The sequence below is a fragment of the Acipenser ruthenus genome, chromosome 4, assembly GCF_902713425.1.
Source record: "Acipenser ruthenus chromosome 4, fAciRut3.2 maternal haplotype, whole genome shotgun sequence".
Lineage (NCBI taxonomy): Eukaryota > Metazoa > Chordata > Actinopteri > Acipenseriformes > Acipenseridae > Acipenser > Acipenser ruthenus.
This window is the reverse complement of record NC_081192.1, coordinates 99795198-99821505: the sequence shown is the minus strand read 5'-3', so window position 1 is coordinate 99821505 and position 26308 is coordinate 99795198. Positions and strand designations below refer to the sequence as shown.

The 26308-nt window shown below is 37.5% G+C and overlaps 1 protein-coding gene across 3 annotated transcripts in view; it reads right to left on the bottom strand.

Annotated features, from left to right (window-relative positions):
• The window catches only part of LOC117400287 (WW domain-containing adapter protein with coiled-coil-like), a 54563-nt gene that overhangs the window by 10454 nt on the left and 17801 nt on the right, over positions 1-26308 (bottom strand). For 2 of the 3 annotated variants that reach the window (XM_059023230.1, XM_059023228.1), the window contains exons 5-9: positions 23651-23766; positions 23430-23545; positions 22674-22985; positions 6161-6403; positions 1930-2052 (exon numbers count right to left, since the gene is read on the bottom strand). In XM_059023230.1, the coding sequence (XP_058879213.1) occupies positions 1930-2052; positions 6161-6403; positions 22674-22985; positions 23430-23545; positions 23651-23766 (910 nt within the window). The remainder of the gene's footprint in view (positions 1-1929; positions 2053-6160; positions 6404-22673; positions 22986-23429; positions 23546-23650; positions 23767-26308) is intronic. The other variant, XM_059023229.1, reaches the window with a different exon arrangement.

Below are 26308 nucleotides of genomic sequence, written 5' to 3'. Positions count from 1 at the left end.
CCGTGTTATCTATGTGGTGCCGTGGCTATCTGTATTCATGAGATACGCTCCTTTTTTTTCGGCTTCTCTCTGCTCCTATCGGTCTCACTCGGCCATTGAATGGTTTTCTCGGCTTTTTCCAGAGAAAAAACGACTAGAGGCCTGTTTTTTGCGTCTTTTTGATGATGCCGGACAGAGTCCGACATACGACCGCAAAGGGTTAATGGTAACTACTGAGTCAACATTTACATTGGAACGTTTAAAACAATATTTTAAAATGTAACAAACAAGGGTCATTTAAATGTGTTGGCTGAAAAAAGTAACAAGCAGACAAAACTGATTAAAACAAGTTTGAATAACGAATTCGGCAACATTGTTGAGTTTTGTAAACATTTAAAACTTAGGCTATGTTCATACAGTAATTAAACGGACTGTGTTGTATAGCGTTATGCTGACTGAAAAACAAAATGTTAAAAAACAGGGTTTTCAACAATATTTACATTTTTGTCACAGCATGGTGCTTGTAAGATTCAATTTCATCTCTACAAGCTTGTGAAATCAGGGATTGCATTTAGTGGCAAAGATGTGACATCCAAGACTGACACCATGATAAATATAAGATCTATTAGTTGTAGTTTTATTATTGTTGCAGGCATTTATATGTAATTGTCTATGGTTTCTACATGATAAAAGCTGGTGAAGAGTAATGTTTAAAAAAAAAAAAAAAAAAAAAAAAGGTTTCACGGTAGGCAGTCAAATACACTATTTCCGTGAAATCGTGAATTTTCTGTGGCCCTAGTTATATGATTTATAACATTTTCAATTCATGCTCAATAAAACTTAAAATGAACACTGGGCATAGCATAATAAAAATGACAGAGCTACAGCCAGCGCTCCAGATAAGCTGCGTAAAGGGTGTTTTACGCATTGAAAAAATAGGAATTGCATATAATATTTAAATTTCATGTGGAATGAATACACGTTTCATAAAACTTTTGCAGGGTTGCTGCGTCGCAGGTTTTTGCAAATCGTTTTAGTAGATATCATAGCTCTCATACTACTACTAGCACGTCACTGCTACTGCAGAGGAATGAGAAGAGAGAGTATTTAGGGACCGGGGAAACCCTTTTGATGCGTATATAGACTCAGAATTAGTATCAAAAGTACCGATTGCCAAGAGCAGAGATAATTAATTCATTTGCGTGATTTATTAGTTCAAGAAATTAGAAATAAAAACGCAACCATTTTTCACAGCGCAAATCAACCAAGTGATGGTCCTCGTGATGGGTTTGATGAAACGCTTGCAGCGAGGACCTCAAAGTCCTCGCAATCTCATCGCAAATCACAGACTTTTATGAAACAGGCCTGTGGATTCTTGATTTCTCGGCGCCGTCTTAATCCCTTCAACCTAACCTATCCATTTACCTATCTGTCAACTGAATTGTTGGAAGGTAAATCTATATAATAAACACAATATTCAGTGTTTGGAATATGTCAGAATACTTTAGATTTCTATTGCAAGGCGATCAATCAGGAATACAGCATCATCGTTTCTTTAGGTTTGTTAAGTATATTCCACCTGCAGCATTGGAATTAAATACAATGTTCTGTTTGTGTTTACTTGATTCACATCCATATGTGATAAAGCAATGGAGAATTGTTGTGTTTGTTTTTATTGTAAGACCAAGTTTTTGTACAGTAGTTCAAAGTAACATTACACTTGCATACCACAAGTTAGCATTAAAAGTATGCAGTATTTATTGAAAGTACTCAATTTCAAGATAATGTTGCATTTTACTCACCTAAAATATATATACACTCGCATATTCTCTAAATTGGGAGGGTAAAATTAGTCAATGACCCAAAACCTTACCTGAAGCACTGGCTACAGCCATGTAAAAGTCGACCTAACTACACCTGGAAGTAGCACAATTTCCTTTGCAGTCATACCTTGTGTAGACAGCTGAGCAGCTTGGGAAAGCAAAGTAGTGATGTTGAAAGCAGATGGTCCAGCTGTGAGAATCTTATGAAGCATAGACTGTAATGAAGCTTGTGTGACAGCAGCTGTAAGAACTAAAGGGGGGACAAAACACAGAAAAACAGATGCATAAAAAAGTACAGATTTTTGCTTTACAAGTCAAGCACGTTAAAACCCAAAACAAACACTTGAAATGTAACGTGGAAATGTAAATTATAGGTCTCCAGAAACTACTAAAACCCTCCAAATAACATCTCAAACTTCTTAAACTCTCCAGGAGGAGTTAACCAGCCTAGAAAAATAGTTGTATGGCTCTGTGGCAATGTGCCCCGCCCGTGTGCATTTCTGTGTTATATGTTGCGTGTGGTGTGTTAATGTTGGTGTATCGATATTGCTGCACAGGATATAAATGGGTGTGTGTAGCACAAGTTATTTAAAATGTATAACTGTATTTAGGCACAGGGATTGCACTTCACGTGCATTTAAAGTATTTAATATGTGAGCACGGGGTTGCACAGAATTAGTTCACGTGCTGGGATTCAAGTGAATAATTAATTAGTAATTGAATCCCGGCACAACAGTATATATAGATGCACGTTTCACTCACTCTGGGTTGTGTGTTCGGTGAGTGGAGAACGGGTGTGGAGAGGAGAGAAAGTAAACTAAAATAAAATAATAATTGTTATAAGTACTTGTACTCACCGTGTTTGTTTGTCTATTAGTCCACCGTTTGTTTAAGTGTTAATCCGTTTCGTTTGTCTATTTATTTTGGCCTCAAGTGCCGTGTCCTGTTTTCTTAGTAAATCTTTTATTTTGGCAATAAACGTACTGAACGCAGCCATTGCGGCTCAGTTTCACTCATCACTACTGCCTGTCTGTGTACTCCTTTCTGGTCTGATGTCACCACTACAGCCTGCTTGTCACAGGCTCATATTAGGGTTTTGTGAATTCAGCAACACTTGAAGCATCTGTATGTATTTTGATAGTAGTGCTGAGTGTAACAGCAACACTATCTCAACATTACCTCTTCCAAAAACACATCAGGGATTACGACCACAACACAAAAAAGTTGCAAGACCTTTATAGTGTGTTAGATGACTTATTCAAAACAATGTGATTTTGTTACAGGACAGGGTGATTAGAAAGTAAGTTTACCACATCAACTCACCATATCATTGATGTGGTAAACTTACTTTCTGTTCACCCTGTATATAAAACAATATAACCTTGTTCTGCTGCACAAAAAAATAACTTAATCCATACTATTGTAGAAATGTAGCAATTTCTTACTCTCAAAGCAGTAATGCTAATCAATCAACTAAAACAAACCTACTTGGATTTTTAAATTGTTTCCAGAATAGAATTCATATATATAGTGCATTCAAAGCAAATATACTACCATGAAGACCAAGGAGCTTTCAAAACAACTCTGGGATAAAGTTGTGTAAAAGAACAGATCAGGGGAGGGGTATAAAAAGATTTCAAAGGCACTGAATATCCCTTGGAGCACAGTCAAGTCAATCATTAAGAAGTACAAGGTATATGGCACCACCCAGAATCTGCTTAGAGCAGGCTGTCCTCCCAAACTGTGCAGCCGGGTAAGAAGGGCATTGGTCAGAGAAGCCAGCAAGAGGCCAATGACAACTCTGAAAGACCTACAGCATTCCATGGCTGAGATGGAAGAAACTGTCCATGTGTCAACAATAGCTCAGGTACTCCACAAATCTGGCATGTATGTGTGTGTCAAGAAGGAAGCCATTTCTGAAAAAAGCCCATGCAAAATCCTTCTTGGAATTTGCAAAAAGGTATGTGGGAGACCTGAAAAGATGTGGCAAAAGATTCTGTGGTCCAATGAAACAAAAATTGAACTATTTGGCCTAACTGCAAAGCGTTATGTCTGGCGCAAACCCAACACAGCACATCACCCAGGTAACACCAAGCATGGTGGTGGCAGCATCATGCTATGGGGATGCTTTTCATCAGCAGGGACTGGGAAGCTTGTCAGGGTAGAGGGCAAAATGGATGGAGCTAAATATAGGCAAATCCTTGAGGAAAACCTGCTTCAGTCTGCAAAAGACCTAAGACTGAGACAGAGATTCACCTTTCAGCAGGATAATGACCCCAAGCACACAGCCAAAGCGACACTGGAGTGGCTTAAAAACGAGAAAGTGAATGTCCTAGAGTGGCCCAGTCAAAGCCCAGACTTGAATCCGAATGAGAATCTGTGGCAAGACTTGAAGATTGCTGTCCACCAACGATCCCCATCCAACCTGACAGAGCTTGAACAATTTTGCCAAGAGGAATGGGCGAATATTGCACAATCCAGATGTGCGAACCTGGTAGAGTTTTACCACAAAAGACTCACAGCTGTAATTGCTGCCAAAGGTGGTTCTACCAAGTATTGACTCAGGGGGGTTAATAATTAATTATCTAACCAAGACATTTCAGTTTTTTTTATTTTTCATTAACTTGTTTCACGATAAGAATTCTCTTGCCTCTTCAAAGTGTTGAGTAGGTTGTGTAAATCAAAAGGAAAAAAAACAACATTTAAATGCATCGAGATTTCAGGTTGTAACAAACTGTGAAAACGTCCAAGGGGGATGAATACTTACTATAGGCACTAATATATATATATATATAGCACCGATAAGGGGAAAAAAACAAAATGCAAATCAGCTATCGGTAGGTTATTTTAGTCGATAACGTACACCGATATCCATGCTTGAATTTCTTTCAGCACAGAATTTAATGTTTGGTCAGACGCGCTTCCTAAAAATGCTGTGGAACATGCGATCAAAATGCAGCAAATACGTTTCAAAAGAGCGGTGTTTGGATTTATTTATTTATTTATTTTTTAATATCTGAAGACAACAATAGGATAGCAAGTGAGTAGAATATTATTCTGATGCTTAAAAAAAAAATCGAATCCTAAATTACATTAATAGTTTAAGTTATTACTATTAGTAGTAGTAGAGTAGTAGAGTACATGTAGCCTATACAGTTACCAGACTAACATTCACCCTAAGTAATGCTTTGTAGTTGGCTTCATACTGACAAAACTAATAAAATATAAGCGTATTTATTATTCATAAGAAAATAGTATTAACCAGACAAGTAAACAATACCTGTTCATTTTTGTTAAATACAACGAGTAAACGATACCTGTTAATAGTTTAACACTTATAATTATAAAACAGGTTTAAATACAGGACCCATGTCTTGTTCTAGTAGTTTACCTGCACTGTATTTATTATCGGTATCGGCCAATATGGGCCGATAACCATCAGCTATGGGTAGCGGCCAAGAAAATCTTATCGGTGCACCCCTAGTGTGTGTCTGTCTGTCTGTCTGTCTGTGTGTCTGTGTGAGATCAGATTCAACAGTAGTGGACCAGAAACATTACTTGAGTCTTAAACTGCCCAGAGTAACAAGCTTTACTTTGGACACTTACATAAGTTAAGACATGTCGGTCATGAACACTATACTGAAACTAACTAAAAAAAACTTAACCCAAGGAAAGTTAACAACATGCTTCTTGGAAGTAAAATAGATTAGAGCATACAGCACATTTAAAAGGTTAAGAAAGGTAGGATGCAAGCTGTAGAGGAAAGTGCAAGCAGGCTGCTGTGTGTATGTGTGTGTGAGGTAAAACAGGCAACTGGGTCAGTCTGGCATAGTCAGTCAAAAGAAAGTGACTAAGAACTGGAAAACAGGTTTGGTGTGCTGCAACTGAAAGAAATATTCAACTGCAATCAGGGGCCTTGAGCAAACATTAAAAATACTGAAAACATGGGGCTGCTGGGAGAGAGCCATCTGCAGCTGGGGAACGTGAAACCTAGGCCATTGGACATTAACAAGACAAGTTACAAACTGTCTGGGAGCTGCCTGTCAAGGTTAATCAAGAGAAGGTTGCTGAAAACAGCTATTTATTAAGTCCTTTATTAAGTCAGGACACCAGCATACCAATTTAACTGTAACTGTAATGTGTTGCAACCTACAGATTATGTTCACTGCAAAGAGGTCTTAAACGTGCCTCCTACATGGATTACAGTTCCATAACTAGCAAGAGATGAAGTCTGACAATCTGGTTCCAAACACAAAAGTAGAAATCTCCAATAAAAACATTACAAAAATGAAGCTTGAAGATTAACTTGATGCATAGGCCTCTTTATATAACCCAAATATTTTTACAAACCCACTTACCTTCGTTAATTTTAGACATGTCAACATTAGCATTATTAAGCTGCAAGGTGGCCTGCAATGCAGGCAGAAGCTGCCGTAGGAGGTTTGGGTCCTGGAGTAATGGAGGAACGGGTGACTGTGGGACAGGAGAAACAGGGACTGTGGAAGCGGAGGAAGTCTGTGTCACGGAGGGGTTCAAACTGGAAGTGGAGGAAGACTGGGAGGTACAAGAATGGGATGCAGGCTTTTCCGTCTGTGCAGATTCTGTAGATAAATCAAGAGACATCTTGAAATTTCATGTTCTGAAAAAATAAACTAGAAATGCACAGTACCAACTTTCAAATATTAAACAAAAAAGTATTCTATCGCTGGACTGTTGGGGACCTCATTTGTTATATTTTACACAAAAAATTGTGGCAGCATTACAGTCTGTGCACAGTATTGATAGCCTGCATGTAACCTTTGTCTGTACGCAGTGACAAATACTTCTGCATGTACGTTTCACTGGGAAATAAATACACACACCTTTTCCTAATCATAGGCCAGACAACCACACTCAGGACAGACATGGAATTACAGGCATCCTTCTGCCACAAAAAATGTCTAGCATAGAATAAACAGCAAAAATACAAAAGTCAAGAGTCCACAGGTATCAATTTAAAAAAAAGTACAGCATGGACACACTATGTCTTAATGTTTTGGTAAACTTCAAAATTTTTGGTATGCATCAGCTAATTAGCACAGTGACTGGTTTCTCATCACTGACCAATGAGGCCAGCAATTCATACTGCCAGAACACACATCACGGCTCCTGACTGAAAAGGTCGCAAATGTGAGCATTTTTTTTTTTTTTTTTTTGCAAGAATACCAAAAGTGCAATCTCCCACTTTTTTTTTTTTTTTTGGTTTGTTTAATATGCAATACGAATGAATGTGCTATAATGCCAGTGCATGCTTTTTAACCCTTTCACAGCTCTGCCTGGTTTGTTTTTCAATTGCATAAAACAGCGCTGAAATGCAATGTGTGTACTGATAGGCTTAAAACAGTCACGTGGACTGAAGTGATGGCTCAAACTTTGAACCCAGGTGTTAGGGGTGAAAAGAGAGATCATTTTGTAAAGAATGGGAGTGATTGATTACTCCAGTGGGGGCGAGGACCTTGATTTAGAGGATGAAGAGCTTTTGGATCCTATTTTCACTGTAGAGACGGAAGGCAAGACTATTCATGATTTGATTTTGCATCTGTTCTTTTATTTATGTTCTTGCTCACATATCCCTTAGCGATATTCCACGACATACTACATTAGTAATATATTTAGGACACCTTAGTGTTTGCCTGTTTTCTTGCATTTGGTTTATTTACTGTATTTACAGATAAATTACCTGTCAGATTGACTGCTTATCAATAGTTATTTAGGTAGAGGATTTACTTTATAAAGCGACATTCTAACAAGTCAGTCTTTTTTGTCAGACATTATGTCCGCACGGGTTTGTATTTTTACTTGTAATTTACCATCTGAAGGGTACATTTAACCAGATTTTTTTTAGTAGTAATGCTTGTAGAACAGACATTTTAGTACAAGGTTTATTTGCCAGGTCGAGAATGGGACTTTACCATACTTCTCCGATTTACCATGCCTGACAGTGCAGACCCCAGTACAGATGATCAGGGAGGCAGGCCAAGCACCACAGGACATCAGATTGTGAATAAGATAGATTTGACAGTTGTATATAGTTCACAGGCTTAAGTTAAGGCCAAATTCCAATTAGTTCAGAGGGATGAGTTATGGAACACATTGCCAAAAGGCAGAACTGCAGGGAATTTTATGTTCACTTTTAAAAAAGCCAAAGATGTAAAATGACAGCATGAGGAAATACAGTTCCAGCAGCAGCATCCGAGGACAGGTGCAGCGTCAGAACAGCAGATCACATGGAGGACAGGTGCAGCGTCAGAACAGCAGATCACATGGAGGACAGGTGCAGCATCATAACAGTAGATCACATGGAGGACAGGCAAGGCAGAGCAAGTCAGCATCAGGGAGCATAGATGAACAATGAGGCAACATACCACTGAGTACAAACATTACATTTCTGTTTCGTATCATTTTAGTGTTTTTCTTGTATTTTAAAATAGCTGAATATGGAAGCAACCAAGTTGCTCTTAAAGTGGCACCCAACAATTGGATTTGGCGTCATTTCTAGCCTAGGAGCCATTGGCTCCTAAGGTAAAAAGTTTGTCTACACCACAGGATATAACTTGGTGCTTTACGAACAGCGTTCCCTCTAAGCTTTGTAGACACTGGGAAACTTGCAGTTTTGACTGAGAAAGGGTAAATAATCACTGAGAAACCTTCGGCCACACATTAACCCTTTTAATATATTTTTTGTTGCATTATACAATTTTTAAACAATATTCAAGTATCTCAGCAATTTATATTATACAGAATTTTTATGAAGCGTATATTTACCTTTATGAAGCCTGTCAGATCTTAGAAATGCAGCCCTGTCAGTTGTTATCATAGATATAGACTGGATGCTTAACTGGTGGCCTGCATATAATTGCTTTATACTACTGTATAATACACTGCTGTCTGCATTGCCTGCAACAGTAACTATCTATCTAGGGCTACTGATTTTCCATTTTTGGGAATAGAAAATCCAGTTTTTCAAAAAAATTGCCAATTGCGTTCTCCCCACTTTTTATCAACATATTAATAAAATTAAACATGGCATTTGAACAAATACAAATGTTGACAGTTAAAATAAGTAATTTAATAAATATTACCACAATTCTTTATTTTCTATTAAAGCCAAGAGTTTTTCAATAAGACTTGTTGCTGTAATAGTAAGTAAAGAACCTGAAGACATTTCAAACCTGTCAATGTTTACAGACAACCTGTCAATGTTTGCTGGAATTAAAAAAAGCAGGAAAGCCAAAGAATTATATTACAACAGTGCAAAAAACAAAATGTCCAACACAGTTGTGAGAATCATATTTAGAGTCTTCCACAAACAATGTAGTTCAGTCTACAGATGAAGGTGTTTTGAAAAGACCAGTTCATCTTATTGCTGGCATTACAATAACAATAAAAAATATGAAACAGTTTAGTAACGGTCCAGCAATGTCACATGAGAGGAATCCATAAATTACGTTTAGCATTTTATTGTTTCTTTGCTAATTCTTCCTTGTTATTTTCTAAATTTAACAAGAGGTTGGTCTCTGGGCAGAATGTCTGAAACAAACGGTGTGTAGTGTACTGACTACATCCTTTACACAGTAAAGCTATCAATTTTCTTTAAGGAATGTATAGCTAGAAAAATAGCTTTGAGCTTGTTTCTTCACTAGATAATATAATTAAGAAAACGGCCATGGTTTAATATAGCTAATTATAGTTTTAGTAAAAAGGCAGGGTAGGTGGCATGGAAAGAAACTAAACAATTAAAAACACATAATTAACTTGGCTTACTTCTTACATCTTAGTTTTTCAGCATACACAAATTATATAATATAATATAATATAATATATATATATATATATATATATATATATATATATATATATATATATATATATATATATATATATAAAACATTTTTTAACCCTAACTCCAAAACCATCCATATATAATATTTGTTGAAATTCATATTTTATAATTTAGTTTTATTTTTCACAAATTATTTTATTTTGTTACAGATACACACTAACAAAACTTAAATAGATCATATCAATAATAGTATACATCATGTTTTAACCACCCAGCTGCCCATTTATTTTGGCAATTTCTATGTTACAAATGATCCTTTTTTGCAGATTTTTCATTCTTAGCCCTCAAATAAGCAATTTGAACAGTTTTCAAAACAATTTTTGCTAGATTTATTTAAATACACACTTATTGTGATTATGAAAAATGGAAACAGTATTTCAATAGAACTTAAATAACAAAACAATGTGTTTATAGATCACAACATAACTTTGTTCCCCAATGGCAGCATTATATAAGTAGAAATAACAATGTTTTACAATAACATAATACTTGTGCAGACATATCACCTTTTAGAAATTATTTTTTGTGTGACAGATTTCAAAGCAGACGCACTTCATATACAGTATTTATATATCATTTTGACCAGTACCAAACCTGACAAGGCTTCCTTACAACCTGTAAGACCAACAAATAAGACATCTCCTCCTTTTATTCTCTGTAGATACACAGGCATCTATTTTTCACTCTCAGCTGTGTGTATACAGATGACTTGGTCTGTCAAGCACATCTGCCAGTAAAAAATAAAAATGCATACAATTTTAGAATATAGCATTCTTATTTTTTCATTGAAGCACGTTAAGACGTGTTAAACTTTGCATGTGCACTTATAAGCGCCTGCACGCTATTCTCACGGGTGATAAATTTGGACTCGCATGCGCTCCACGTGGAAATCGTGGGATAAGCAGCTGGGTGGTTAACTACATAACTATTTTATTAAACATCTGCTTTTTGTTTTAACATTGACAGAAATAATTTAGTTACCATAATTTCTCATTAGCGGCAGTAACGGCAACATAAAGCCCCCCTCTAACTGCCTATTTACAGTAAATACTGCCCATGCCCTCTAAAAATACAAGAAACTATATTTACACTGCCCTATTATTTATTTCTTAGGAGATGCCCTTATCCAGGGCAACTTACAATTGTTAAAATATATCACATTTACGTTATTTTTTTTACATATTTTTATATACAATTACCCATTTATACAGTTGGGTTTTTACTGGAACAATCTAGGTAAAGTAGCTTGCTCAAGGGTACAGCAGCAGCAGCGTCCCCCACTGGGGATTGAACCCACAACCCTCCGGTCAAGAGTCCAGAGCCCTAACCACTACGCCACACTGCTGCCCTAGTATTGTGGTGCTGTCAATTGCACATACAGCATTATACCCATTTAAAAAAAACAAAGGTGTACTTCAATCCCTTTACACTGAAGCAGGGTGTATACAACAAGCTTGTGGTTTCCTCAGTATTTAAACGCTAAGCAAAGCGATTAATTCATTCAAAACCAAAACAGCATTTGCTCCAGTGCAAAGTTTGCACCACTTGAAATAAAACAAATTAGCATACTAATACAATAAGCAAACAAGGCATATTTTCTCCAAAAGTAAAAAAGGAATACAGCTAATGCTCAACGGCGGTATCTTCCCAAACGTCTCTCTCCAAATTATACATCTGCACACGTGCTAGTCAGAGCTTCCGTATCCCTTCAGACCGTGTCTATGGTAACGGCTGAGCCTTGACAATTACGATTGCAAGTATTTATTTAAAAGTATTTTTTGTATAAACCTACCAATTTAAAAATGTCATTCTACGTCTGCTTTATGATTTGTTTTATGTTGCATTTTGTATTTGCGTTTATATCTGTCTATCTATATTACATATAAATAAGAGTCACATGACAACATTGACGGCGACAGCAGGAAGGAAGTTGCAGGAGAAAAAAAAAACACGAAGTTCCCGCTGCGTCTGTATTCAGTCATACACATGAAACTGGTAAATTAGTAAAAAGCTATATTTAGAAGTATTTTGTCAACATACACGTTTACAAGAATCTGGTAAAATAAAAATAAACTAAATAAAAATAACGAAAGGGGTTAATAAAACTATAAAGTAGGTTATCGGTGAATTAAAAAAAAAAAAAAAAATAGCAAATTAATCCGACAGTTTTTAGTGATAACTTTATTCGGTTTTAATCACTCAACACATTAGGCTATATAAGGCTACTTTATTAAACCCCACAAATATTTCACCTTTCGTAAGTTAATGTTTTAAATAATGATGCAAAATATTAATAATGTGACTTTCTATCGTTTAAGGAGTACAAATACAGTAACCTAATGTTTATTTTATGATAATTACCTAAACACAGTCCGGAACTTTCTCCGGTGTCAATGTGTCATTCTCTCAGTGAAAACAAAGACCTTGGTAGGCTAATTCGAAGATGAGGCTGATTCATAGACAACCTATTATAGTGCGAATCCTGTGTGACGTATGCAACGTTGCCATCTTCACACAAACTGCAACCATGGCAACAGGCACGAGGGGGCAACAAAATTGAAAAAGCATGCATTGAGGTAAGCACGAAAAATATGACGCAATCTACGCTGGATATGTTTTTCAAGAGAAAGGCCACATATTTACTGTATTCAGCATGTAAGTGCCCTTTAATTTTTAAATATACATTTTAAATGCTGATCAATGTGAAGATGTCTTGAAAGAACTACTGTATAAAGACGTTCAATTTGGGCGTTTCTTCATCATTCTTATAAAGCAAATTGCCAAACCCTATTCTAGTGAACAACCTGATATAACAAATATTTCTCCAGGTCCCAGGGGGTTCGTTACAATGAAGTTAAACTGTAGATATAAATAATTTAGCTTGTTTTACACTAAAACAGATGGATATAAATAAAGATTAATTTGAATGGGATACCGAGTATTTCAACTTCATTGAACTTTGTGGTATTCCTTTGTGGTAAGCACCTCATCACCATAAACCTTTGGTGCACAAATGACTGATTTTGATATAAATAAATAAATAAATAAATAAATAAATAAATAAATAAAATCATTGGTTAAAACCTCAACATCGCAGCAAAAATATATTGAACAATTGCCCCGACATCCTTACACCACCGGGCAACAGTATCCGTCTTATGTGATTGGTTCACATCACCGTCAGTCCTGTCACCGTTTTCTGACTCGACGATGTCAATAAAGGACAGCCAGGATATAATTAAGCAATAAGGCACGAGACCGCATGGGTTGAGCTGGATAGTGTCACTTCTTGATGCACTGTTAGGCATGAGATGCAGTCAAGTGCCTGCAACCAACCAAGAAGTGAAGCTATCCAGCACAACCCATGCCCTCAAGTGCCTTATTGCTTTTATAAAACAGATTTATATATGCTTTATAAAAAATAAAAATAAATAAATCTATATTGTTTCTAAAGATTTAACATAGAGGTATAACCTTCCACAACATTAAATAGTCGCCATTAACTAAAATAACTGTTTCAGTAAATGCAATAAAAAATGGTTTTAAAAGAAGACTTTAAACTATAAAAAACACTTAGATGTGTTTCAGTTCATTTTTCTGACTCTCTCTCTCTCTCTATAAACTTGCTTAGTTGTATATCTGAGGTTCCTGTCTTCCTGCATATTCCAGGTAACATTGTTGCTAGGTAATTCACTCCCATTGGCTCTAGCGTATACCAAACAGCGCAAGAGTTTAAGGTGCTTTGTTGGGATGAAGATTATTAATTAAGTAATTCATTTAAAAGTCAAATTGTATTTATTTATTTATTTTATCAAGAAAGCAAATCATTTAAGCATTTACCAGCCGAGTTTGTTTTGTGGTATAAATGTCATTGAGTTTTTTTCTAGCACACCAATGTTACATTTGTGAGAGAGAGCTGCAGTAAAGAAGAGAGGCAGTGAAGAAAGCTGAATCGAATGGTTAAGACGTTGCGTGTAATAATGTAAATACTGTCGAAATACATAAAAATATCCAGTTAAAAATGAATGGAGTCAGTTTAACAAAAGTATATCCGATACCTACTAGAAGGAGGGAAATAACTGAATATCTGACAACTGGATCCGACTGAAGTTGCAGAAAATGACTGGTATGTACTGCTAATAAAATACCAAAACAGCATCTTACTTAAAATAGCAAACTGGTTCATAGTGCAAATTAATATAAACTGAAAGATATGAAAAGACACCTTGACGTCTTCAGTATCTTCCATGACAGCAGGTATTTTGACAGGTGTTTTCTTTGATTTTGATGGCGCAGTGATACATGGTTAGTACAGGTGCAGTGATTTACCTTTGTTCCCAAGCAGTTCCTAATCGTGACAGTGTGCTGGATATTGTAACAGCTTAGAACAGATGGACCAATCAGCATGCAGCATTCTAACAATACGTTTTACAAACTGGGTTATGCAGCCATCAGCAAGCCGCCTGGAGAGCTGGATGTCAAAAAAACTTCTGTATGCAGTATGAACTTCAAAAACATTCTGTTATTTATTTACATATGCTGGATCAGTTTAAGTCATATTTACAATCCACCCTTGCGTCGCTTATTTTCTTGATTGATTTACATTAAATATGTACTGCAGTCGGGCCACGTGAAGACTATTGTTACCTCCAGGGTGCAATGCCCTCAGCCTGTGGTTTGGGGCACTATAGCCCCCTGCTACCTCCCTGCCTCGCCTCCAAGGGCTGCTCCGATTAACAGATTAATCCAGATTTTTTATTTTTTTTCTACAATATAAAATCGTTCTGAACTTTTTTATATACACAAAATAAAACCAACCAATTGAAGACCTGCATTTTCTCCGTAGCAGTCCTATCACATGAGCGGAGGCAGAGCAAATAGTTGAAGGTCTTGAGTAGGTTTAACCACTGAGAGAGTCAAAGATCTTCCCCTTATTATGCAGGTGTCCAATCATTAGGAGGAAGCAAAGAAAAATCGTGAGGTCCTTAAAACGCTTGATTGATTCTGTTGTTTACCTTGGCAAGCAAGAACTGGCTTTCAGAGGGTACGATGAAGGCACCTATTCCTCAAAAAGTTAATTATGTGGAATTACTTTGTTTTTTACGACAGCATGTTAACCCTTTGCTGTCCGACATCATCAAAAAGATGTAAAGCACAGGTCTGTAGTCATTTTTTCTCCGGAAAAAGCCGAGAAAACCATTCAATGGACGAGTGAGACCGATAGAAGCCGAAAAAAAGGGTGGATCTGAGCAATACACATAGCCCCTGCACCACAGAGATAACACGGCCATAAACAAACAAGATAGCTGCTTCCGCATCCAGCGTTCAAAGAATATCATGGACATTTGCAGAGCTTTTTTGAGATGTTAAAGTAATAAAATAATGACTTGGATTGCAGTGTGGAGTAGTGGTTAGGGCTCTGGACTCTTGACCAGAGGGTCGTGGGTTCAATCCCAGGTGGGGGCACTGCTGCTGTACCCTTGAGCAAGGTACTTTACCTAGATTGCTCCTATAAAAACCCAACTGTATAAATGGGTGATTGTATGTAAAAATAATGTGCTATCTTGTAACAATTGTAAGTCGCCCTGGATAAGGGCGTCGGCTAAGAAATAAATTATTGAGGAGTTTGGTGTTAAAACTCTGCTAAATAAACAAATAATAAAACAAGTGATCAGGAGATGAATAAAAAGTATGTGAAATACAGCTAACAAGGGTTGGGGCGGGGCTGGAGATGTAGTACTGAGTGTCCTGTTGCTATGCAGTGCCTTTTAAACCTGTGGGTAGTTCTCTTCACAATTAACAGGTAATTTCCTAGAAGTGCTTAAATATTTATAAATTTATTTAAAATAAATAAATTTATTTCAGTCCACAACCCTATTTATCCATTTTATTTTCCTTAAAAAAAAAAAATTAGATTTTGTAAAAAATGTTTTAATTGTATTATTATTATTTAAAGGCACCTTAGTAAACGCTCCTACAGATCGGTCAATCAACTGTTTGTACCTCTTTCTGGACGATTACTGAGCGACTACTGTACTGTGCGCTGAGAAACAGACACTCCATGCGTTTACATGAGCATAAGAATTCCGATATTTTTCGGAAAACTAATTCCGATATCAAAGGTCATGTAGAAACAGAGTTTTTGGAAAATAGCACCTAGAAATTTCAGATTAAATTCTGAAAACTAACAAAATGTATTATGTAAAGAACACTTTTTCGGAAGACTTATTCCGATAGCGTACTGCACATGTGCAAACTTTGACCTTCATTCCTGCACGTGGTTTTAGAAAACAGAGAAAATAATAATAATCTGTAGTCAGTCTGCATGCATCCATTTGTCTAGTTAGGGATAAAGTAATACATTTGTTAAAGTCTGTATGTATTTGTTAACCCTTTGCGGTCCATTTATTCAGCGCGTCAGGTCCAATTTATTTTCACACGCGCAGTTTAATTTTAGACGCTCAGTACTGCATCCACAGCCCCGCCCCACCACCTTGTTCACTGTATTTTTCACATACCTCTTTACAGTCGTGCATACTGATAAATCATCTCCCGATCACTCGTTTTAAATCACCAAAACTCCTCAATAATGCAATCCAAATAATTATTTTATTACTGTAACATCTCAAAAAGCTCTGCAAATGTCTGTGATATTCTTTGAGCGGTGGATGCAGAAGCAGATATCTTGTTTGTTTATGGCCGTGTTATCTCTGTTGTACCGGGGCTATGTGTATTGCTCATCCCCCCCCCCCCCCCCTTTTTTTTTTTTTCGGTCTCACTCGGCCATTGAATGGTTTTCTCGGCTTTTTCCGGAAAAAAAACAAAAAAAAAAAACAAACTACTAGAGACCTGTGTTTTACGTCTTTTTGATGATGTTGGACAAGGTCTGACATCGGACCGGAAAGGGAAAATTGCAATGTCGGATCTGGTCCGATATAGAACCGCAAAGGGTTAATACCACATACTAAAGCAGCAAATGTTTTCCAGCTTTTAAATGATGTGATAATTTTAAATAATGTCTGGAAAAGAAACTGGTAATAGAAGAGGATGAGCTGTTGGAAAGGCTGATTGCACATTGTGGGGAATCTGAATAGAGGTATAGGATAGTAATCTTTGAATTTAAGAACTGACACTTCGATAAAGCACTATATTAGATTGGTCTCTGTTCTATCGCAGAAATGTCCGGTCTTCAAATCGTACTTAGGCTACTACAGTACTTTGCATGCGAAAATATCTTGCATTTTCCGAAAACTTCAATCCATGTATACAGTTGAATTCGAATTAGATTTTCTATCGATAATCATGTAAACACAGAAAAGTTTTAAGAAAATCGTTTTTTTGATTCAGTTTTCCAAAAACGCTTTGTCATGTAAACGTACTGACAGACAGCACCAGACGGGATGTCAGGAAAAATTCTCTCAGCTGTGTCACCTTGCCAACCACGAAGCTCCGCCTGAAATTGACACCGATGACAAATAAAATGCTTATTTTATTGCTAATTACACGTGATGCTATTTACAAAAAATTCTGGCTGGTGTGGAGTTGGGGGTTACAGCCTGCGAGTGAGTAAAGAACTATGAATTACTACCTACAATAATTCATGTACTCACGTACACACACGGTCTTCACTTAAGTCCCAATTTAAAGGCATTTCACTGTAGCCCTCGGGATGAAATTGTTAGCTGGGAGCCGCTTTTTGTTTTAAAATTAGCAGTGGGAGAAAACCTCTTTAGCAAGTACAGCAGAATCTGCCAGAACTGACGGATGCTGAATCGACTAAGTTGGATACTAATGACAGCATAACAAATACAAAAGAAACGCAGATCTTTTCAAGAAAGCTGGGGGACTTTGTATAAATGGATTTGAACATGGGAAGAATCGCCTTCCGGTTTGTCAGAGCTGCCATTGAATGTTTTATTTTTTAAAACGCTGCAATAATAGGTTCTGCTTGTGAAGCATCCACACTACAATCTGACAGAACAGGCGATTTATTTGCACTATGCAGGGCCTTATTTTTCCCCCATTGGTGCTTGAGTCCTGGAGCACTCACGGTGCCTGGTTTCCAAACAAGCCAATTATTGCTCACTTTAAGGAGCACACTACGATTATTGCCCTTTAGTAAATATGGTGTGAATAAAGCTCATCTCATTATTCAGTGTGGGTACCCCATTTAAATACATTATCATGCATCACCATACAAATCACATATTCATTCTGATTACCAGTGTGGCACAATAAAATCAGTGTGCGCCATAATATGCCCCCTATTTTGCGTGATAATGAATACAATTGCAATAGTAAATACGGAAATCATCGACGTGCACACTAATTGTGTGCCCCTTCATAAATGAGACCCTTTATCTCTGAACACTAGCGAGTGTGCCATTAAATGCAAATTTAATGGGAGGTATGAGAATTGCCATTAAAATATATTTCTGGAAACACTAAGGTTTCCCCACAATTTAAATACCGGTACTTAAGATCCAGTTTTGCTATTAAAAAGGGTTAATTGTTCTTGTATGACATCCATGATCAAACTTAATCTACGGACCCACACTATACATGAGTATAAAGTCAGCAGGGTTGGGTAACGGCAGTGTCTTAACGATACGTACATAAACATAAAAATCACACAACTGTCTCATTTGCTTGTGCAAGTGTTTACAATAACACTGGAAAAGCATTTTTGGTCAAATGAGCATCATGACCGCTTTTGCTTCTTGTTTATTCTTTAAAATAAATTCCTTTAAAACAAAATTACAAAATCAGGGCTCCAGACAGTTGTTGCCTTAGGAGTCAATGGCTTCTCGGTCAAAGCCAATTGTTGGTGCCACTTCGAGCAAGCCGGCTGCTATCATATTCAACTGCCTAAAAATACGACGACTTGTTAAGACACTAAAGTGATACTAAAACAGTAGTTTAACGTCTGTACTCACTTGTCTGTTGCCACATTCTGCCGAATGGTTAATATATGCAGCAGATGACTGCGATTAACTCAGCATGTTTATATTTTTCAAGTGTTATGTCTGGAATTTGTGACAGCACCTCTAATTGTGTACAGTTGTAACATGGGAAACAGCATGCTGCAGTGCAGCAGCTCCCATGCTCAGTATCAGTAAAGTCCTGGTCTGACAGCATGTCACACAGACAGTTCTTATGATTACTTGTTACTGTTTATTTTTCAGTAAAAATAAAGTTTAAATTGCAGCGAGTTGGTTCTGCTCTGTATGAAGGGCAGCAGTATGGAGTAGTAGTTAGGGCTCTGGACTCTTGACCGGAGGGTCGTGGGTTCAATCCCCAGTGGGGGACACTGCTGTTGTACCCTTGAGCAAGGTACTTTACCTAGATTGCTCCAGTAAAAACCCAACTGTATAAATGGGTAATTGTATGTGAAATAATACATAATGTGATATTTTGTAACAATTGTAAGTCGCCCTGGATAAGGGCGTCTGCTAAGAAATAAATAAATAAATAAAAATTAAATACTAAAATCAGGGGTGGCCAACCCTAGTCCCGGTGAGCCGCAGTGTCTTCTGGCTTTCGTTCCACCCGAGTTCTCAATTACTTAACTGAATCAATTGTTTACTTAATTGGTCAACACCAACATGTTTCCTAGGTCTTTGGCCATTACGGATTTAAAAGAGACCCAAAAAACATGCAGGATTGTGGGTCTCCAGGACTAGGATTGGCCGCCCCTGTGCTAAATGTTTACATAACACTCGAACATGTTTGGTCACTGTCACAACTGCTGCAAGGAACTAGGGTTACTGTATTATGCTGGTGTTCATAATGCAGCACCTACCTGCACTTACAAGCATTTGTATTAGATGAAATTGTTATTAGTGTATTCGCAAATTCGCAAATTGTTATTAGTGAAATTCGCAGTGATTGCCATTTGCTATCATGGAATAGTCCTATGTCATTTCTGAGTGACTGAGTTTAGCATGGAGGCTTCGTTTATTTTAATTAATTAGTAATTACAATAAAATGATGTTGATGTTTCCAACAACTAGAAACCTGTTTGAGGGACTATTTTTATCCAAAAGTAAAAAGAATATATTTTTTTCCATTAAAATACTGTATTATAATACTGTATCCATCACACACTCCAAGGCTTGTGCGTTTTGTTGTATCATGTTATTGTACAAACCTTTTTTTGTTTTAATTTTAATTTTATTATGAATCTCTCAGATGGGGGTATGTGGTGGACTTTTTTGTTCTTCAGAAACAAAAGGTCAGTAAACTCTGCTGGCATATTTAAAAACAAACAAAACTGAAAAATGGTGGTTGGTTCTGAATTATCAAACATATTGACCCCCTCACCGAAGAAAATGTCCCCCTAAAATTTAGAGTGGGGGCCACATTGACCCTCAGTCTGGAAGTCCTGGAGCAAACACTGCTGATGTACGGGGAAGTAAGCTGGGCTGAGTTGAGTGGGGGACGGAGGGGGGTGATGCTGGGACACCAGAATCACCGTCGAGCACTCTTGAGGTGTCCTGGGCTAGTCGACGAAACACAGAGGATGGAAGGTGCCAACTTAGCTCAATCCAGACGGCTGTTATGCTGATGCGCTGGGGAGACCGCATTGTGGTTGATCCCGAGCCAGCATCGTAGCCGTTGTGTGTGCTGATGCGCTAGGGAGGCAAAATAAGCCTGTCCCTAGAGCCAGCATTACACTTCAGCCATCAAAACCAGGCAGAAGGATAGGATATCTACATCATATGGAAGGAAACGCAAATGGATAGAGACACAGATGGATCGCATTAGTTTACTGTAAAGCTACGTCTTAGTTGGTGCTTATCTTGACGAGAGCCGAGTTCAAATCGGCATGAAGTTTTGACATCTACTCATGTAATGGAAATCATTTGTTACCGTCCTCCTTGTACTTCAGTTTATTAAAACGTGTGTTTTCCACTTACAGACCGACATCATAGCGCATTCATAAATATAGACACATGGTTTTAAAAAGGGAGAGGCAGCTTTTGTGTGTTACTGGCGCCAATGAGCCTAACCCCTAAAAAAGACTTTACAAATTATTTTCCACATTTGCAACCATTTTAGCCCCAGCCTGGAGCCTGTAAATTCGAGCCTTACACATTTTATGCATAACTTTTATGCATGACTCTTATCATGAACACGAGGAGAGTCCACACTGGATTTTAAACCATGCAGGTCAAATTTAGCCGTCGCCCTGATGAGATTATCAACATTAATAACCCACCTCAGCTTAGCTTCCATTTTGCGCCGCAGCCCTGGACTTGACAAAAACACCCTTGATACAGTGAAGAATGGTAGGTGAGGCTGCTAGAGTACATGCTAATAAACAATATCATCCAATTATCAGAGTAGACAAATTAATGCAAGATCATGTTTGTTAGCAGATCAAATTTTATTTAAAAAACCAAAAGTGTATCGATACAGGGGTCACTATCAATAATCGCATCATCAAGAAAAATATTGCAGGTTCACTGTGTGAATCAGCACACCCCTAAACATCAGTACCTCAAAAGGTAAATTACTCAAAGCAAAATAAATATATCACGACCCCAATGTGGAGACCATCTTAACCCTTTGCGGTCCATTTATTAATTGCGCGTCAGGCACGCCAGGTCTAATTAATTTTCACACGCGCAGTTAATTTTATACGCGCTGTTCAAAAGTATTTTTTTTCACAGTCAAACGGGTTTAAATGGCCCTGCATATCAACAAAGCACACACTAGGCATCTCCAGCCCCGCCCCAGCCTTTTGTTTGCTATAGCGTTCAGCTATGTAAGAAATAAATAATAATAATAATAATAATAGTCGTACATACCGATCGATCATCTCCAGATCACTCGTTTTATCACCAAACTCCTCAATAATGCGATCCAAGTCATTATTTTATTACTATAACATCTGAAAAAAGCTCTGCAAATGTCCATGATAGTCTCAGTGCGCTGACGCACTCAGCCAGCTTGTTTACTATGGACGCCCCGTTATCTGATACCTGATACCATGTATGACTATTCATGAAATACGCCTTTTTTTTTCTTTTTTTTTTTTCTTTTTCCCCCCCGACTTGTCTCGGCTCCTGTCGCTACCACTCGGCAATTGAATGGTTTTCTCGGCTTTTTCCGGAGAAAAAACGACTAAACACCCGTTTATTGCGTTGCTATAATGATGTCGGACCCAGTCCGACAAAGGACCTGTGAGGAATAATTGCAATGTCGGACCCAGTCCGACAATGGACCGCAAAGGGTTAAGTCACAGGTCAAAGCACTGGCAATCACCTACTATTGCGAATCTCAAAGAGACCATACTGTGTTTAAAAAATGTAATTGTAGTTTTACTGACTAGTACTAAAAATAAAGCTGCTATAAAATGACAAATGTTTTGCCTACGCCTGGTAGAACAGTCTGATAACTATTCTTTAAGTTTCCTTAATTTAAGGTATAAAACTATATATAGTTAAAATACGCAGTACAAGAATGCTTCAGTCCTCCTACTCTCGTCTCGTCTGTCACTGCTATTTTCCAATACAAAGAAAGGACCAAGCACTAAGACAGTACAGAGCTGGGGAAGATCTGTAGATAAGCAGATCCTTACATTTGATATTAAAATGTGACATTAAAGCCACACTTGATTCTTTAAAAATACAGTAAATCTTTACTAAAGCCAAGCTTCTACGCAGATCATATTTCAAATCACTTGTCCGAACACTGGACGAGCGAGAGGAGAGTCAAAGAAATCCTTAAGTGCAATTAAAACACGGGCTGCCAAAGGACTTTGAATACTACACTGGTAATTATGATTTTAATTACTAATCTAATGCATGTGAAGGGACAGGCTTAACTATACAATGAATTTTGATTGCAAACTTAAAATCAAGTTAACTAGATTTTCATTCGGATTGTGTACGAAATCAAGCTAAGGCCGCTATACCTAGTGGTAATTAAAATGGCTTGTATTTCCAAATATAAACTATTTAAATAGTCTATATTATACATACCTTTCCTTTCAGATTTCTGTACTGGGGTGGAGGATGTGGGTGGTGGCAGTTTCGATAAAGTAGCAGCTCCATTTGCAGCAAAGGATTTCTTTGGCTGGTGACCAGGTAGTAGAGTAAAGGGACTAGAAGAAACAGTGCTTGGGGCAGAAGCAGCTGGCAGAACCACTGGTTTGCTGTTGTGCTGTTCTGGGGCAGCACTGCATTGAGTCTCTGCTCTGGGCAGTCTGTAGTCGCTGTCATTGTGTCTGCTTGTCTGAGACAAAATATTCTGAGGGTGCGCATTACCGGCCTCACTGGAATGCTTCTCTTCCACTTTAGTTCACGTTCAAAGTGATGTTGCAATGAAAATAAAGGGGAAACGTAAACATTAGAATGGTGTTCACAGTAGCGATGGCCTAGAGAAAGTATCATGCCACCTACTGCTGTCTCACAACAAGACGCATGTGTTTTGCTTTATTAAAAGAAACTTTATGAAAGTCTTGATTCTTCAGTCCCCTACTACAACCTCTGTCCTCAACACCGAGGCCACCAAACTTTCAATTTAAACAAACCTTGCACACCTCTTCAAGAGGGCCAAGGAGTATGTCAATCACTACCCAGTCACACAGTAATTGAAACACTGTATCTAGCACTGCACTTCACCAGTGCAGTTCAACCAATGACAGCACATCAACAAAAACCAAAGCATTCTGTGAAATGAACGGAAGTGACCACTTTTGCCTACCAAATGTATGCAAAACTAAACCGGTTACTTACTTCCACTGGAAAAACCACTCGTAGCGGTCGCTTGCATGGCTTCTCTTCTGTAATCCCTATCTTTTGGGAAACTGTTAACGACTGCCATTTTTGTAGCTTCTTTTTGTCTCTGCTCTCTGATAAGGAAACAAAAAAATAAAAATAAAAAAAGGTAAATATGTATTCTCTTTAAAACACCATAAGCAACATGTTGATGATAGAATAGTTTTAGAATGAAGTACCTCTCCAGCCACTCTTTGGGTTTTTCCCACTGTGAAACCTCTGTTCTGCAGTTGTAATAGTATTTCTTCCCAGATGAGCTAATGTGTTCTGACCAATCATCTGCAGGTTCATAATGCTGCAAGAATAAGGAGATGTTTTGTAATAAAAGGTTTAACACACATATTAGGTTTAAAATCATACAGTAACATTTGTATAGTCTTATAATAAAGTTGGCTTCAAATTAGTTTGACAGGAGTTGTAGATTATCTATGGCAGTGACACGCAACCCGTGGCCCGTTATCTGACTGCAGCCCAGTGTATTAATTCCATTTCACTTATGAATATATCGTAAATATTTCAAAGCAGCATGCCATTTTAATTATTACTGCAGAGGTAATTGCTTCTCATCAGCTTAAGTCTCCAACTAATTGCATTAAAAAATTGTTATAAAACATTAGGTTAAACTAGTTTCTGGATATGCGGCCCGTGATCAGTTTGGTTGCACACCTTTGATCTATAGAACAACACAGCATGTACACAGATGGCCAACTAGAATTTTTTAAACCTCCAAACGTTCACCCCCCAAAATTAGAGTGTTTCATTGCAGGGGACTACTGTACAACAAGATACATTCAGTTAGAGGTCTGTTTAAAAAAAAAAAAGAAAAGAAAAAAAGAAACTGTAGAAAAGCAAATCAAATTGAATTACTAATTTTATTAAGTTCTAATGCATAAGTCCCCCTCTACTGCAATGTAAACCACAAAACAAGGATGTTAAAGTTAATATATCTATTTTTTTTACATTTTAATCTGCTCACTTTTCTGCCATGTTCTTGATGATCTAAAAAGGTAACTGCTGTTTTTGTAAATCTCACAGGATAACAGTACAGGTAGATCAGCTTTAGCAAAGATTAGAGTAAGGGGATCAATCAGCTACAAAGAAACAAATAAGAATGGCCTTTGTATTTTTTGGAATTATTTTATGTTTAAACTATGCATCTCAACTGCTGCTGCAGAGTCCAGGGCACGAAATAACCGTCAGCACCGACGGCAATTGCAGAAGTGCCCAAGACGCTTGTCGCAATGTCTCTTTCTTATTTATTTATTTATTTATTTATATATATATATATATATATATATATATATATATATATATATATATATATATATATATATATATATATATATATATATATATATATATATATATGAAAAAAAAAGTTCCCTGTAAGCCCGCCCGTCATTGCCGCCTGTGTCCGTCAGCACCAGCACATCTGATCTACAACCCATTGTGTCCGTCAGCACCAGCACATCTGATCTACAACCCATTCACAAACTTGCTCAGACAAAAAAAACCTGAGTAAGTAGCTATGACGTGGTTCAAGTAGCAGCTCTGTGTTATGAAACGAGTAGGAGGGAACATAAAAGTGAACGAAACAATCTTGAGAAGTGCATAGATTACTGTGTATTTATTTTTGTGTAATACATTCTCACTACCTTACATAGTTGTGCTTTTTAACTAGTAAAATGTGTGCTAAAAGGCTACAAATCCACCCCTGTTAATCACTGATTGATTGATCGTGTTCACTGCTAAATAAAACCCAAATCTATCCCCCCCCCCCCCCCCACTACCCCTGAATCGAGTGTCCATCAGTGCACTATAACAAAACTAAATCCTTTGGAACTGTAAACTTCCAGAACTGTGAAACTATATAAAAAGTCTCTCAAATGTAAACATCTAACATTATGTACATCCAGCTGTTCATCATTGTGATGCAGAGCACTGTCCATTGCCTGAGTCCTCCCCCCCCCCCACCACCCACCAAAAAGCCACATTGTTTGAACAACTCACTTGACCACTATCATTATCAAACTCCAGCCATGGGTCTAATCTACGTGTAAGTCAGTAGTATGTGACAGAGTTTAGTAAAAAATACCCTGAATATTTATTTTTTTGCCAAACAACCGTTTGTATTTTTTCATTACAAAAGTTTGTTTTTAAATTGGATTTTTTATATCATTGGATTTTTACAATGGAAAATTGACCTAAATTTTATTTTTGTAACAATGAAGTGTGTTTGTTTGAATTAATTTCATCAACATAATAGGCTCTGTATTTATTTTTTGGTTGTTTTATGAATGAGTATGAAATCACCTTGGTGCCCTTGGGTTGGATTTATGTTTTGCCTTTTTGCCCCCTAGAACTGCCTTGGTGCCCCTGAATTTTCACACCCAATGAAGGCAACATTGCCTTGCCCTTCATGCCGAGATTCACTTGCAATAGGACCTCAGTTTTATGTCTCATCCGAAGGACGGAGCACAGGGAGGTTAAATGACTTGCTCAGGGTCACACACACAGTGAGTCAGTGGCTGAGCTGGGAACCTCCTGGTAACAAGCCCCTTCAATCACTGGACCACCAAGCTTGTGGGAATGTCTTTTTCAAAGCGAAAGTATGTATCTGAAAAGATTTTGATCTTAGCCAAATGTTCTGTCTAACCTCCTCGCTCACTGTCTGCAACATAGAACACTTGACTCCAGCGACTGTCAGACTGCAGCGGATTGTTTTTCAAATATAGTAGAACCTGACATACCTAATGCAATTGGTTCCAGGGGACCATCAGATACGTGAAAATATCATCTCAGAGGGAGTTATACTACTTTGTATTAGCAGTGTGTAT